This window comes from Plectropomus leopardus, chromosome 6, assembly GCF_026936395.1.
Source record: "Plectropomus leopardus strain MGB_pleo_1.0 chromosome 6, ASM2693639v1, whole genome shotgun sequence".
Classification (NCBI taxonomy): Eukaryota; Metazoa; Chordata; class Actinopteri; order Perciformes; family Serranidae; genus Plectropomus; species Plectropomus leopardus.
Genome location: NC_142181.1, coordinates 4,510,850 through 4,527,482, shown reverse-complemented (window position 1 = coordinate 4,527,482; position 16,633 = coordinate 4,510,850). Strand labels below are relative to the sequence as shown.

The following is a 16,633-nucleotide window of genomic DNA, read 5'->3' as shown; positions in this document are numbered from 1 at the left end:
AGCATTTTGTGACAAGGAAGCTTTATGTCTCATTTAATTTTCAGTAAAAAAAGAAACAATTCATTTTAAGTTGTTGGCATTGCATTTACAATTAGTAGATGGGTTTGCATTAACCTTCAAAGTGCAAAAATTAAACATACTTGCATGAGGTAGTATTTGAGGCAATTTAAACAGCAATACAAAACTGCAATGGAAAAACACTTTCTTTTTTTCTTTCTCGCTTTTATAGGTCACATGATGCACAACAAAGAGTGTCGATAGGAACTGGCTCCCTCGGGCATGATGCAGCAGGCACTACAAGAGCTGTTATTGCATGGTATAACTCTTAAGAAGTTGAGCGGATCATCCAGAAGTTTTGAATCTCCTCTGTAATTCCTCTGTGAAATCGTGGACCATCACCTCCCAGAAATCCCTTGTACGTGGCCGCTCCCACGTATAAGGGGCTCACCTTTCCATTATCGCTTGCATGACACGCCTACGTCTCCTTTGATAAGAAATAATGATGCCTACTGCGGTGGCTGCAATAGAAACAAATCTGCTAATGTTTTGAACATCCATCGCCATGCTTCTTGGAATTTTATCACAAGAGCAGAAGTCACATCACTCGATAGAAATTGTTATTTCATGTCAAACTATTACACCTAAACATTAAGTGTTTAGTGTGTGAAAACAAGTGAGCAAGCGAGTATGGATGAATGGTTGTAACAAACAGCTCAAGCTCATAAACAGTTCAGGTAGCTGACGTTATACACATAACGTATGAGGTTATACATACTTGTGACTTTGCAGCAAATTTTGCACGATGTTGCCTTACCGTAGAACAAATGTGGACATCCTTGTTTGTTCATTTTCCGTACATGCCTCACAGTTTAATCCAAAGGAGACACTGTTTATGTGAGGTTTAGGGAACGGGATAAAATCTACTCCATTCTGGAGCCTCTCGGGAAACATTGTATGAGTGCTGCATTTAGCCTATACGCATTGTTTGACCATTTTTTTTAGATTATAACTGCATAAATTTTAACAAAACAGCAGGGAAATCAAAGTTTCTGATGCTTTTCTATGAAGATCTACAAGCAAGATGTCCGAGTGCATTGTGTAGGTGCACAAAATGTGATTGACTCATGATGTTTGAGGGCGGGGGTTAGCGATAATCAACTGGACCTTGACAAACATGCAATACTCACGTTAGTCTTGCTGGACACGGCAAATGTGGCTCGGCTGGAGAAGCGGGCCGTGGTGGGACTGCTGCTCGACACGGGGCCCGTCACCATGGAGGAAACTCTGGAGCCCACAGGAGGACTGCTGGAGCTGGGTGAGGATGAGAAGGTGGCAGGTGGGGACGCAGGACTGGACTGGCTGCTGTAGGTCTGGGCTTGGCTCCCCAGGCTGCAGGGCTGGATGTGGAGCAGAGTCTGGCTCTGAGTGTGACTGTTAGTGTGAGCCTGGCCCTTCCCGTAGATCACCTCTTTAATCTCCTGATGGTTCTCCTGAATGTCACAGAGGTGATTCTTGTGACTCTTACTGTGGTTGTTGTTGTTAACCAAGGTGCTCCTGTCACACGTCATCCCGCTCAGCAGCTCCACCTGTCGGCTCAGAGCCTCCAGCTGACTCCTGAGCTGCCGGTTCTCCTGCTGGAGCTGAGCCACGGCTCGTCCGAGAGGCCCGCTCAGGTTGGCCGTCTCCTCCAGACGACGCTCCATGCCTAGCTTGAACGCGCTGACGTCCACGTGGATCTCCCTGATGGCATCCCGGAGAGTGCTCTCATAACGGGCTAGAGCTGCACACACGGTCTCCCCCTCTGGAGAGGAAGGCCGGGGGTGACACAAGTCTCCGATCTCAGCCAGGGTTGGGGCTTCCATCGGTACAGCTACTGGCGTCCCTCTGGAAACGAGCCAGACAGCCTCTCAGTCTGTGAGCTAACGTCTGAGAGAGAGATCCTGCGGGAATGTGGAGCTTCAGTCGGGGTTTGGCTGGAGGGGGGACCGACAGAGAGTTTGGGGCAAAGGTCTGGTCTGGTTTATCTCCACTCCTTCAGCTCTGTCCTGGGATGTCCCCGGCTGCTTCTCCTTCAATATACTCTGCTTTTCAGGTGCAGATGTCTCACTCTGTCCTCTGTCTGAAAGTACAAAAGAGACAAGACTTGACCTTTAGCTGGTGAACAGCTGTTAACTGTGAACACTTAATCCCACCAAAGCTGCAGCTACATTACAAAATATATGCAAGATACGCTCTACGGACAAAAGTATTGGGCCACCTACACATTACACCTACAGGAGCTTTTATGACATAACGTTTTATATCCATCGGCATTAATATGAAGATGCTCCCCAGTTTGCAGCTATAACAGTTTTTGGAGTGTGTCTGTGGGATTTTTTGCCCATTCATCCAGATTTTATACACCTGTGGCAATGGGACTGAATGAAACACCTGAATTCAATGATTAAGAGGTGTGGCCCATGCTTTTGTCCACATAGTGTAGTAGCAATGAAACAACAGCTTGTGTGTTGAATGATGTAAATCTACAATAAAACATCCCACTGTAAAGAGAGAGTAAAAATGTTCATGTCTGGCTGCCTTAAAATTTTAAGTTGGCTGAATTTGAAAAGACAAGTTGAGGTAATTCTGTAATGATTGTCTTCTCAAATTGAATAAACTTAAAAATTAAAGGCAGCTTGGACACTAACTTGTTTTTAAAGTTAACACGAATAGTTTTTTTTTCTCAAAAGTGCACAAACTTAATTCAAACACAACTGCTCTGACTGCACTGAACTGACCCAAAGAATCTCTTTTCAAGGCTGACAGAAAGAAAGCATACATCTCTGAGCCTACGATGTTTCCTAACTGCCATAAAACGCAGCAGTGAGGTAATCTTCACTCCCAGCTGCAGCAAACCTACCTCAGATTCACGCTCAGCTCACTGGACTTTCCTCAGCGTTGAACAGCTGTATGAGTTTGAGTGTGTGTGAGAGTGTGTGAGAGCTCTGATCTGCGCTGCCGCCTCTCTGGTTTGTTTAAACTCTCAGGTTGATCACTCCTCTCCTCTGGCCCCGGAGGAGGGAGGAGAAAGGGAGGGATAAAGGAGGAGGGAGGGAGGTGGGGGAGTGAAGAAACAACATGGAAAGAGTAGTAAATGTGAGGGGAGGGAGGGAGGCGGGCTGGTTGCTCTTATATCCTTATGCTGTTTAAAGTATTGGAGGGACGACTCACTGCACCTCTTCCTCTTTCTCTCATTACTATTACTGGTAAGTATTTTGCTGGTCATTAGGCGTGTTTCCAGTAACCCTCAGATTGCATAACTGAAATTGCAAGAGAGAGAGGGGACTTCAGAGCCGATGGACACCACCATATTAGTGACTTGCCACAACCTAAAAGAGTTTAAAAGAAAATATCCTAAAAGATATTGTCTATTTAACTTCGTCCTATCCGGTCCCCTGGCCAAGTTGTAATGAAATCTAATAATAAGAACAATATTTTTTAAGGAGTAGTGCTGGGCAATTAAATGAAAAATAATCTAAACCGACATTCAGAAACTCTAACCGACAAAATCTTGCCCATGTTGGGTATTTCAGTTTTTAAAAATCCTGTTAACTCTTTCCCTACAGGGGCTGCCGACTCCCACGCATCTATGCACTCATGACACCGAGGAAAATCTCATGCCAAAACACAGCCAAGGCAGAGGTGGACATGTCCAACAGCCCGCTCCAGTGCGCGGACATGTCCGATAGGCTGCTCCGATTGGAGCAGTTTTACAAACTGTCTCACTTCTTCCAACAAAACACCTGTCATTGTGCGTGACCATTATATGTACGGAGACATGTCTGACCGTCCACTCCAGTGCACGGAAATGTCCAACGGCCCGCTCCATCGTGGACATGTCCAACAGCCCACTCCAGCTGTAGCAGTTTTACAATTTGTCTCCCTCCTGAGGTTTTCCAACAAAACAACTGTCAAATCTTCAAACTTTGACACCAGAACAGCTGAGTGTTTGACAGCCACAGCATTTCATTATCACGGATCAAACAGCTGATGGTCCGGCAGCAGCGTAGTGATATAAACAGAGCGCAGCTTCTCCTGATAGCATCAAAGTGTCTGAAACAGACAAATTTGGTGGAAAGTGCCATCTATAGACTACTTTGTGTTAGTTTCAGGTTTAATCAGACTTTGGATGAATTATTTAGAAACACCAGGACGCATCGCTCAGTGTCTCATCTGCAGATGCAGGAGCAGATGTAATGTTTTGGGGGCCTGGGGCCACAAGCACATGACCTTATTTTTACCCTTTCTCAAAGTGGGAATGTTGGCAGGCTGTTGGCAGCTATAGGAGAAGTAGGCCTACTCAAAAGTTTTTAATTCCCAAGTAAAATGATCAATAGCACAGAAGAGTTGAAGTCAGAGTCCTGCAGTCAGGTGAGGTTGGCCTATTATCAGCACAATTTGCTTAAATTTACCTGAAGTTTGTTTAAAATTTTTATATAATTCTAGAAAGTTTAATAAATAATAATAAATCATGTTTATTACACTCAAACACACCACGGTCAAACAAACTATGAGGGCCATAAACAAACCACAAAAAAGCAAAAGCAAAATAATCATTCATTTATCGTAATAGAGGTAAAAATGTTCAATTAATCGTGATTCTGATTTTAGGTATGAAGTTCGGACCTTTACTGGGAGGAAATTTTAGCAACTGGACCCCTTTGAATTTTAGTTGAATACCCCTGTTCTGTTCTATTGTGTGCTTGATGGCGGGACGAGACAAACAGACAGACAAGCTGGCTGCTGAAGACCACCACCCTCCCCCTTGTAACTGGACCCCAACAGAGCAAACACTCTGCACCAGATAGCAATTGTGTGTGTGTGTGTGTGTGTGTGTGTGTGTGTGTGTGTGTGTGTGTGTGTGTGTGTGCACCCGAGCAACAGACTCATGCAAATACTTCGACATTCCACCCCTGTGTTTACTGTTGACAGTAAGCAGGAGTGTGTGAGCGGCAGCGGTGCAGCAGGGAGCGCTGGGAGCGCTGGGAGCGTTGGGAGCGTTGGGAGCGCTGGGAGCGCTGGGAGCGTTGGGAGATGAGGAAGGGGCTTAGTGAGGTGATTTACTGAAAATTGTCCCCAACATTTCCGTCTCCCTCTCTCTCTTTCACACACATACCCGACACCTCCTCAGGGTTTTATGGGAGTCTGCTGGGGGCAGTATAAGACGTGCTGCAGTCACGTGATTTCGAAAGGTCGTAGTTTCTGTTGTTCTGTACTTGACGTCATAAAGTGGGAAAAACATGGAAGATACAAAGAATATGGGTTGAACTTTAATGCTAAGAGTGTTTAAACAACAGGTTGATAGCTGTTCCCAGTTTATTTAAAATATTTCTTATATTTTATATTTAATCTAGGTCGCTCTACATGGACAGCAGTTAACATTAACACCGTATTACACTTATCATGTGATCAAAAATTGATATTTAATATGTGAATTATTAAAAAAAAGTTTCTTACCATTGACCAAACATTGACTTTTGCCCTTTTTGTTTATGCATTTATTACATCTGGAGTTATAAAATAACATTATAATTGTGAATATACTGGCCTGGCATGCTTTATAGTTAAAACTTTGCTTGCTTGCAACAGCTAATAGATGCAGATACTAAAATGTGCAACTACTAAAAGTAAATGATAGCTACCAGGAACAAAATAACAATATATCTAATTTTTTACCATTAATTGTTGACACTGTTTCCATGCTTTCCACCATTTCTGCTGCTCTAAAATGTCACACAAATGTCACAACTTGGCAACTCGAGTATATCATCGAAATTTCCCATTCGTAATTACGACTTTAGAGGGTTGTTCATGTGCTCGTAACTCGTAAATACGGTAAATATGATATTTCCGAGGAGCATGTGAAGGCAGCACCAGACAGCAACAAGCCACAGTAGAGGTCAGAGATCATTTAAGTCCATATTAGTGTGATAAATTTATATTTTTCTCTATCAACAGCATTTTTTCATGCTAGAAAGTTGAGCTTTTTAAAAATGTTCTCAAGAGCTGAAAAGGCTGATTTGTTTTATAGTTTTTGTTTTATGTTCATAAAGCCACAGTGGCAACTTCACAGATGATTCATTGATCCAGCAGTTAGCTTTGGTTGACGCATACAATTTATGACCTGCAATTAAATTTGAATATAATATATAAGTGCAGTCATTTATTGGCTGAGACAGAAAGACATGTTAGTGAGAACACCTGCATGATGTGTGATCCTCCGTTTAAAAACACAGACACAACAGAGTCACGTTTTAATACGCCTCTGAGTCACCTTTCTGTGAAAGTCACAAGGTCTGCGAACACTCTGCCTTTCCTACACTGTTAAATGGATGGCTTAAATAATTTAGTCACCAAAAAGTCACTTCAGAAAATCGATGTTGATTTTAGTATAAGCTATATTGAAAGTATTTTCACTGTTCACACCTTCAGTTCTCATCTATGCTATCGTCAAAGCCACCAGACTCCAATGCAATTGCAATAAGTTGCCCTGCTTTTGCTCTTTAATAGCTTTTTGAATGCAGTTTTACTGTTTTCTTAATGTATCTTAGTGTATTTATTGAATTTCTGTGCCCCTGTTAAGCACTTTGAATTGCATCGTGTCTGAAGGGTGCTATACAAATAAACTTTTCTTGCCTTACCAAACAAAATAGTCAGTAAAAGAGTAAAAGAATAAAGTTAAAGCTTGTGTTCATTGCTGTTTGACCAAGTGGCTGAAAAAAACCATTAAACACACTATAGTGTCAGTGCCTGTGTCTGCAGAGCAAAAGCATGATTCAGTGCACAATATCATGAAGTGGCTCATTAAATTGTAGTTTTTAAATCCAAGCTTGATTACAGTGAAATGAAACTAATGTTCATTTTGCTTAAGGCTCCTGAAAGTCTCTGTGGCCCCGGTGTCCTGTCAGAGCCACTGCTTTCCAGTAACAGTGAGTCAGCAGGTAGAGTGGTGTGACCCGCATGAATCAGAGCGGTATGAAATGAGAAACTTCAGCTGTCGTCACAACAATAGACCTCGCTCTCCCTGACCTGCCTCCCACAGTCCTGGTTTTCATTGTTTTGATAATGACTGAATATGTTTTGCTTCAGTGACGGTGGCTCCCTCCGCGCAGAGCTGAGCCTGTAAACGTCCAGCGTGATTATTGAGGAGAGGTAACGCACCGAGACTTTCTTCTCATCTCGTCTTCAACCAGTATTTGTTGATATTGCAGAGACGTTTGCAAACACACTTCTTCCTCTGTGTGGGGTGTCTGCCTCAGCTGATTAAGTGTGGATTAGGTCACGCAGAAGGCTGGAAGACATTTGGGGTTTGCGATATATAGCGCGCCTACGAACAAAAATATATCACAGCTGTCAAGGGTCAAACATCTGCAAAAAGTAAAGAGCGAGAAGTGAAGTAAGCCGTTGTTTCCTCACTTTTCTAAAATGACCTAAAGACTACAGAAGCAGACTGTGAGCAAAAAAAAAAAAAAAAAAACAGTTATGTAAAACCTCAGCCCAACTGAGGAAATGTGAATACCCCAGTAAATAAAGGACTCCATTCCTCAAAAAGTACTGCTCCTGAGCAAGGTCTGAGTCTTGCTTTCATGAAAAAATAAAGATGATTAAATTCAGGTATTTAACAAATGATCATGTTCATAATCAACTCTGCACATGCCTTAAGCTTTATCACTGTGTTTTAGCATCTTTCAGCTCTTCATTTTGGTCCTTTAACTTTACTGTTTTGGTCCAGAATCACTACTCTCATCAACCTTGCTGCTAACAGAAGCAGCCAGCTGCTAACAGAAGCAGCCATTTGCTAACAGAAGCAGCCAGCTGCTAACAGAAGGCGGGTTCTCATTACAGATTTGTGCAAAACTTGATGCAATGTTTTCGAAATGTCAATTAAACACAATTATGAGATGACTGCATTTCCATCAAGTGATGTTCTGCGACTTGTTTAAAACATCAGCAGATTTATTTCTGTTGCAGCCACCGCACTTGCCGTCATTATTTCCAATCGAAGGTGACCTACGTGTGTTATGTGTGCGACAATGGAAAGGCGAGCCTCTTATACGTGGGAGCAGCCACATATGATGGATCTCTGGGAGCTGATAGTCCACGATTTCACAGAGGAATTGTGGATTCAAAACTTCTGGATGATCCACTCAACTTTTGCAGAGTTATGCGATAACAGCTCTTGTAGCTCCTGCTGCATCATGGGGAAGCCAGTTCCTACTGAGACTCCGTGTTGTTTGTACATCATGTGACGTATAAAAGTAACAAAAGTGTTTCCATTGCAGTTTTGCAAGAAATGGCTTTTTTGAATCACCTGAATGCCACCTCATGTGGGCATAAAAACTTTTTGCTCAAAATTGATGTGTTTCCATTAAGTGTATTTTAAATTCACAATTTCAGTTTGAGCAGTTAAGATAAGGTAAAATAATCCTTTATTAGTCCTGCAGTGGGGAAATTCACCAAAAAAAAACAAAAAAAAAACAGCAGCTATGAGGTATAAAGATGTATAAGCAGTGAGGGAACAAATAATTACAAATATAAAAATATTAAGATGTTAAAATGTTAGACAATAAAAAACAAGGTGCCAAGTATGATTAAAAAACAAGGTGTAGAAACAGTAACATAAATAAAATAAAATATGCCAACAAAAACGGTCTAGAAAAAAAAAATGTATATAAGAATATATATATATATATATATATAATATATATATATATATAATATATATATATATATATATATATAATATATAAGAGATCCATGAGAGTTTCTTCCAGCGTCAGCTGGCAAAACTGGCCACTTGACCCTCGACGTTTTTTGGGGGCATTTTATGTCGATATTGAATTGATGTAGCTTCGCTGTTGCAGTTTCGAATCACCTCCGTACAGATCGCTCTGCTCTCTGATCCCGGCTACTCCACTTCATGTTTTGATCTGCTGTCTTTTGTACTACAACTACGAATCCCAGCAGCCCCAAAATTACACACAGGGAGTGTGAGAGCGCCCCCTATGCCAGCCGCCGAAAACACACTTTGACGTATATATACGTCAATGGCACTCAATGAGTTAAGGAACTTATGTACGGGCATCATGTCATAGGATGTCACTTTAGATAATAAAACATCAAAATTAAGTAAATTCAGTGTCTGTTTCAACACATTTGAGACAATTTTGCAGATGTCATACTCGTCCTGAGAGATAAATCATCGGCGTGTGTCTGACTGCGGTCGAACATCACACCAGTGAAACCAAACCCGAAAGACGGCAGATCTAATCAGCCCAAACAAAGATCAGTGATGCCTTCAGGTGCACGAAATGTTGCACAATAAGAAGCAGGAAAATACGGGCTGAATGGATGACACATCCTGATGTAATAAAGGTTCTCACACCACAGCGGCTTTTACAGATAACGAGAAAATAACGACTGCTGGTGGAGTTCAAAAAATGTCAACATATGAAGACAAAACAAATCCGGTAAACATTTTTTTGTAATTTACAGGAAAATGTAATTACAGATATCTATTTATGATTCACCAAAAAAAAATATCCACAATCATTCTTGTGCCAGCACTACTGTGTAACTTACAGAAGGGCTGTTTTGGGTGTCATATTAAGATTTTAAAATTTACATCCTGTCAGGAAGCTTTGAAATGCCACATGTAAATCTTATTCAAATGTGTTTTTTTTTAGCAAGAGGGACGAACTATTCCCTCAAACATCAACATTACTTCTCAGCTTGGATTTTTTATTTTTTTTAGTGTTGCCCGTGGTTTTATTTCAACACATTTCTTGGCATCAGTTCACAGCTGGCAACATAAAAAGCAGAATCCAGTACTGTAGTTAAGTGGAGAACGTTTGATAGACGGTCATTAGGGAATTAGCTGTTTATAATTAAGTTGTTAATTATAGGTATGTTGGTATGAAACAGTGAAATTGTACGACTACAGATGCCAAACTCGACCACATTCTGCATCGGTCCTCTCTAATTTCCCCCTACGTCATTATCCACATCCCCCCGTACAGTATCTCTTAACGGGGGCTGGGGTAAAAAAACACATTTTAAAACGCTTACATTACCCCCTCTGCGTCATCGTTATCCTCGAATCACCAAAATCCATCAAATTCACACACACACATGCACACGCACACGCACACACACACACACACACACACACACACACACACACACACACACACACACAGATTGGTTACATACTGTAAACATTAACAAGAGGGCTCTGAGTTCACCCACAGAGAACAGTGTACGTCACCGCCGCTTTAAACAGAACACAAATATGTCCACGCTCCCATAAACACACACACACACACACACACACACACACACACACACACACACACACACACACACACACACACACACACACACACACACACTTCCAGATGCAAACAGGAGCAAACTGCCAAACTCTTGTTTGCCGAAACATGAAAATAAGTCAGACTGAAAACAATGCTGCTACTGATAATCAACACATAGTAGTTATGTAATAGTTTCACTTATAGACATGATTAGTGTGTATTCAGAGTGTATCATGAACTTGATCGTAACTTGTATATTTTTTAATCATTTGAAGGAACCTCTGTGTATTAACTCAAGGCTTCTTCTAACTTAAGTTTTAGGCAAAACTTACCTATGTTTAGGTTTTTTTATGTTTATCTGGTTGATTTCGAACATAACAATTGTGAACAAAAGCACACATTTAATACTTTTATATATAAAATAGTGGAGATATTTCCTGTGAAATACGTCACCCATTTGTTTGTGGACTCTTGAGCCTCGAGTTTGGTATTTCGACTATCGCCATATTGGTTTCTTGGTGCTAGAAGTGACAATATGTGGACGAGAGCGCGGAGGTGTGAAGGAGTGACGGCTGAAACTGACTAACAGACGGTGGTGCTTTATTTCGTTGTACTCGAAACATGGGAAAAAACAACCTCCGACTCGGAAAAGTGCAATGGAACGGCCAATCATGTTTCTAAATCGGAAACTCGGACAAGATCCATGTAGACCGAGTCAGTCGAATTGTTGCACAGCAATATGGCGGTGCACACGGTGAGTGCAGAATTACCATGGTAAATTTTCACTTGTTTTATTTGCAGTTTTTTACTTATTATAAGATAAAAACGTTTTTCTTTCTCCTATTCTTATTTTTTAGTTGCATTTTTATTAACGTAAAGCACCTTTTTACTCATCTTCTCCCTTTAATACTTTGTTCGAATAAATATTTGTTTGAATTTTTTTTTTTTAAGGTTATTTTCACACAGTATATTTTAAACGAACTTCTTGACTGCAGTACTTGTAATTTGCACTTTGTAAAAGGAGAGATTTTTGGTAATTTCTCTCAGCAGGATCTCTTTCCCAAAGCATCCAGCTCATTACATCAGTCTTAAACTCACACTCTGTAAACTCAGGACAGCTTGGCTCTGACATCAGACTGGAAAACCAACAGTGAGACACAATAACAAACAGCAGACTGTGCCAGGCCGTCCCTCGTGTGAGTCTTCAGGCAGACAGACAGGCAGACAGACAGGCTACCTGCTGGCTCTGGTCCCAGCCTGCTGACACATCTCACTGTCGCTGCCGGCTCATGTGTTAACAGACATCACATTTCACCCGAAAACAGGCCCGAAAACATCACCAAAACTCAAACTCGCCCTGCCTCGACCCCCATATGACATCAGAGTTTCCATGGGAACCTGTCATGGTAAACAGGGCCGTGCGGACGGCAGCCAAGTCATGATGTCATTGACACTTCAAAGAACAACTTTAATGAAGTGCACATGGAGCCGAGAGAGGCAGGGCGAAACGGACAGAAATGCACTGTGCGCAATTAGAACAAATTTGCTATTATTGTGTCGTGTTTATACTGAATCTTATTCAAGTGTTTTGGCAAAGTAGACTCGGTGTTAGGAAGGCCACCCAGCTGAAAAGATTATAGCAATATACAGAGCTTTTTTTATGCCTCAAATACACAGTGATGACAAAAAAATCTGAAGAAACTGAAATCGTTAAAGACGCTGCTGTGAAATGCAAAGGGCCTGTCATTATTATTATAACACAGTTTATTCTTTATTTGGCTTGTACTCCATAGACTCCAGCCAAACCCATTATAGCGTTAATGTTCGCCAAATGCATCCTTTGTCATACATTTTTGTCTAAAATAAGCCTGTGCAGAAACACCTGGGTAATGTAGCAACACTCTGTAAGATGCAGCTCTAAAATAACCTCCTACACGGATCATAAAGTGGTAAGGATGCTGAGTTTTAGCCTGAAACATGCAGATTTTGCATCAGTCTTTCAGCGTTCAAGTGTATCCGACATGTGCATATTTAAAGGGATAGTTTGGATCTTTTGAATTTGGGTTTTATCAGCTGACTCTTCTTTGAGATAAATGATGGGGAACAAGCAGACAGAGGAGGATACTGAGACAGAAAGTGTTGTTTTGCTGCAGCCTTCATGTGCTCCTCAGATACATCATATTTATCGAATTTACGAAACATGGGACGAGACAAAGTCCTAATAATGCGTGGGGTATTTCGGGAAGTTTCGATGATACCCGAGCAGCCAATTTATGACATTTGCGTGACGTTTCAGGGAAGCAGAAATGGCAGAAAGCATGAAAACAGTGTCAACAATTTACTTGTAGTAGTTGCACATTTTGATATATGCATCTATTAGCTGTAGCAAGCAAGCAAACTATAGCTAACGATATTAACGAACTTTATATTTTAACCATAAAGCCTGCCAGATGAGTATACTAACACTGATAACAATGTTATTATATAACACAAGTTGCTGACTTGACGTCATAAATCATAAACAAAAAGAGCAAAAGTCAACGTTTGGTCAATGGTAAGAAACTTTATTATTAATTCATGTATTAAATATCAATTTTTTAGCACATTTAAAGTGTAACGTGGTGTTAACGTTAACTGCTGTCCATGTAGAGCAACCTAGATTAAATATAAAAATATACAAAAATATTATACATAAAGAATAGACTATAAAAAAATTAAGTAATATATAAAAACAAATAAACTGGAAAGGCCTATCAGCCTTTTTGCAATAAAATGCAACCCATCTTCTCTGTAGCTGCCATGTTGTTCCCACTTTACGACCTCGAAGCACACGAACACAACAAAGTTGGAAGAACGACTTGACCTTTCGACATCTCACGACTGCAGCATGAGTCTCTGGTAAACTTCGGGGAGGAGAAGGAGGATGGCTGACGGAGCACAGATGAAGGGAGGAATGACGACAGAAACTTGAGATTCGATCTGATCCAGGCACAGCGCTACAGAGGCGAAGGTGTGTGTGATGTAAATTTTAGGGAAGGTTAAAGAGAGTAATACGATGGGATTTGTGTACATCAGAGGTATCAAACACTCATGCAGGGTCACTTTGGGTGTTTATTTTCACAGCGTCATCCATCTTTGCCTTCAAAAGGACAAAGAAGCCTTCGCTCTCCGCTCGCGTCTGTTTCACATTAATCCGCCTTCTGTCTCAGCTCAAGAGGTTTTATGGCTTTTATTGTTTTAACAAGAAATGTGGACGAGATTACTGAACATGAGCTATGAAGCCGTTCCATCACCACCGTGTGCGCGCCACACTGTACATGTAACTGAAGATAGCAATAAAAGTGTTTTATGCTCCAAATTTTTCCAAGGACCTCACGTAGGTCTTTTTTTTCTTATCAGATTAGACACGTTTAAAAAAAAAAACAACACATCCATGTCTCCTCCCGGGCTTCGGAGGTTTGCAAATAATTTCTTCAGTGGGCAGAAAAAACCTTTCAAACGAAGCTCATATTCTCACACCGACCCTCTGCAGAGAAGGGAGTGATATCAGGGACAGTGAGGGACACACACAGTGAATGGATCTGGACTGGGTGTCCTCTGTGGGACGACGTCATGATTAGATAAATGTGGAAGTGGACATGCCCCTAATGTCAACAGTACAGAGGATACTGGGGACCGCTATGAGGACGTGACCTCAAGAACTGAATGGACTTTGGGAAGTAAACTGCATGAACTGAAACACACACACACACACACACACACACACACACACACACACACACACAATAAGGTTTGATTTTTTTAAATCAATATTTCTTTGGATGATACTGCCAACATTTTTTTTAATATTGATTTTGATTTTGATTTCCTTGCGTGGGAAAATTGGTGCCAAAAAAAAAGTTTCCCTAACACACCTGCTACTACGTAGTTAACATCTGAAGTAGGAATTAACACACACACACACATGCTACACACAGTGTGAGAAAGTTTTCCCAGTAGCCACTGAGCAACTTTGAACACACACTCATAAATTACACTAGGACCGATTCTTAAACAATGTATGTGTACGTTAAAGTGTAAGATGATTGCAAACCCTCAAACTGAGCCAAAAAACATCTCAGCCATATCCATCAATTGTTCTTTCTCTGCTATCTGCGCACACACACACACACACACACACACACACACACACACACACACACACACACACACACACACACACACACACACACACACACACACACACACACACACACACACACACATGCTGCTCAGCTGTATCAAAGCCCCACGTTACCAGATCGGCCCCTTCGGCTGGCAGCGAGGTGCTGATTCAGCATTACATCACCCTTTTCCTTGTCCAGGCCTCGAGGCTGATCACACACAATCACAATCTCACACACACACACACACACACACACACACACACACACACACACACACACACACACACACACACACACACACACAGAGCAGAGCCAATTAGCAGGGTCGTTAGAGAACATCCATCACGGCGAGCCATTTTTCCTCAGAGTTTAGGTTTGGAGAGACGGCATCATTAGCTCCGGCCGGCAGCGGAGGAACATGTAATCTGTGAAACACAGCAGGAGATTTCAAAGCTGCTGGATTCAAACAGGCGTCAACTTAAACTGCAGTTACAGGGTCAATATTTGTATTTTCAAAGTAGATTTCTAAAAAAAAATAAGTTCAAAGAGCATAGCTTGGAACACATGTTGGGACACACAAACGTCATTATAGCGACATTTTGCTCTGATCGTTACAGCGACGTAGATTGATGACGCACGCTGAGGATGTTTTTTCATGCATATTGACATCGATGGACGTACGTTGTCACGTGTGATTCAGTAGGTGATGTCATCGCACAAACTCAACATCCTACCCAAATTTATTAAGATGCATGTCGCAGAGTGCAGCTGCACTAAACTGCAAAACTCTTACAGGCTGCAGGAGGCTTACGGGGCCGTTCACACGGCAACGGTTCTTTCAGACTTTTGTTGAGATTTGGCTTTTCGTTTACACAACAATGGCGTTTTTGGCCTGAAAACGCAAATTTTTGAAACTGGATTCCAGAGCGGGTACGCGTCCCACTTGTAAACGAGAGCGGTGATGTCACTTTGTGCATGCGCGTGGTCTTCTTCTGTGGTGTGTCATTACAACGTTACATTGCCAAATACTGGCCCGACATGTGTACAGCAGCATTTTCAGTTGTTTTTGCAGATCTGTGTACACGAGGATCGTTTTCACAATGTTATCATATGAACGCAGAATTTTTAAAAAACAAAGAAGTGACTTTTCTGTTTTTAGTAAGGCCATTCTCATGCAAACGTGGTCTATCTGTACATGTTATTTCCACGTACACAGAAGCTCTGGCTCAAGCTATAAAACACAGTTTGTTCTAAGAAACACCCCATCACTGTCCAGCAACTGCTTATTACCTCACAGTGCGTCCTTCAGACAGAATAAATCTTCTGGTGAGGCTGAACATGTGAGGTAGACACCTGCATGTACCTGGCAGATTGTGTAACATTTTCTTAACCCTTTGAAACCAAGGCAAATTTTTTTTTTTTTTTTTTAAAGGGAAGAATCCAATAAGCATCTTAAGAAGTAATGAGCAAAAAAAAAAAGAAAATTAGTAAAAAAAAAAAAAAAAAGACAAACCATCTAAAAGTTCCTAAAAAAACCCCATAAAATAAAAAAAAATTAAAAAGGGGAGAGTAACATAAAAACAAAACCAGGCGATGACCTGATAAAAAATGCTTATAAACTAAAACAAAAATCTGTAAAATAATTATAAGAATTATAAATATGATTCTCTGGCCTTTTCCCCTAGCTTTATAAAAAAAAATCCAGATCTGCTTATTTCTTATAATTTGTGGGACATTTCTTGCCAAGTTGCTCATCGCCTTTCTTCCCCACGCTTTCTCTCTTTGCTCAGGGTTCAAAGTATGAAACACTTGTGAAAGGCAACCAAATGGAGCACAATAAAAATTACATTGATGTTGTTGTTTCAGGATTGAACTTATAACTTTGCAGGTTTTTTTCATGAGTCTGTAAATCCCGCTGAATCCCACACTCGTCCGGACAAGATGTTAACATTGCGTCACATCGTATCTGTGTGAGGAGTGATGCACTCCAGTGACTCATGGTGGGATCTGTAAACACTGGAGGCTGAAATCCTTCAGGATCAACTCTTCACTGACCCTTCATCCTCTGCAGGCTGCTGCTGCTCTCTGATTTATACCTCAGCTTAATGGGGAGGA

At 41.2% G+C, this 16,633-nt stretch overlaps 1 protein-coding gene across 1 annotated transcript in view; it reads right to left on the bottom strand.

The window, feature by feature from the left end:
• smtnl2 (smoothelin like 2) overlaps positions 1 to 3,043 on the bottom strand; it is a 38,494-nt gene extending 35,451 nt beyond the window's left edge. The window contains exons 1-2 of the mRNA XM_042486451.2: positions 2,900 to 3,043; positions 1,188 to 2,119 (exon numbers count right to left, since the gene is read on the bottom strand). Coding sequence (XP_042342385.2) covers positions 1,188 to 1,862 — 675 coding nt within the window. The 5' untranslated portion in view covers positions 1,863 to 2,119; positions 2,900 to 3,043. The remainder of the gene's footprint in view (positions 1 to 1,187; positions 2,120 to 2,899) is intronic.
• Positions 3,044 to 16,633: the final 13,590 nt, after the last annotated feature.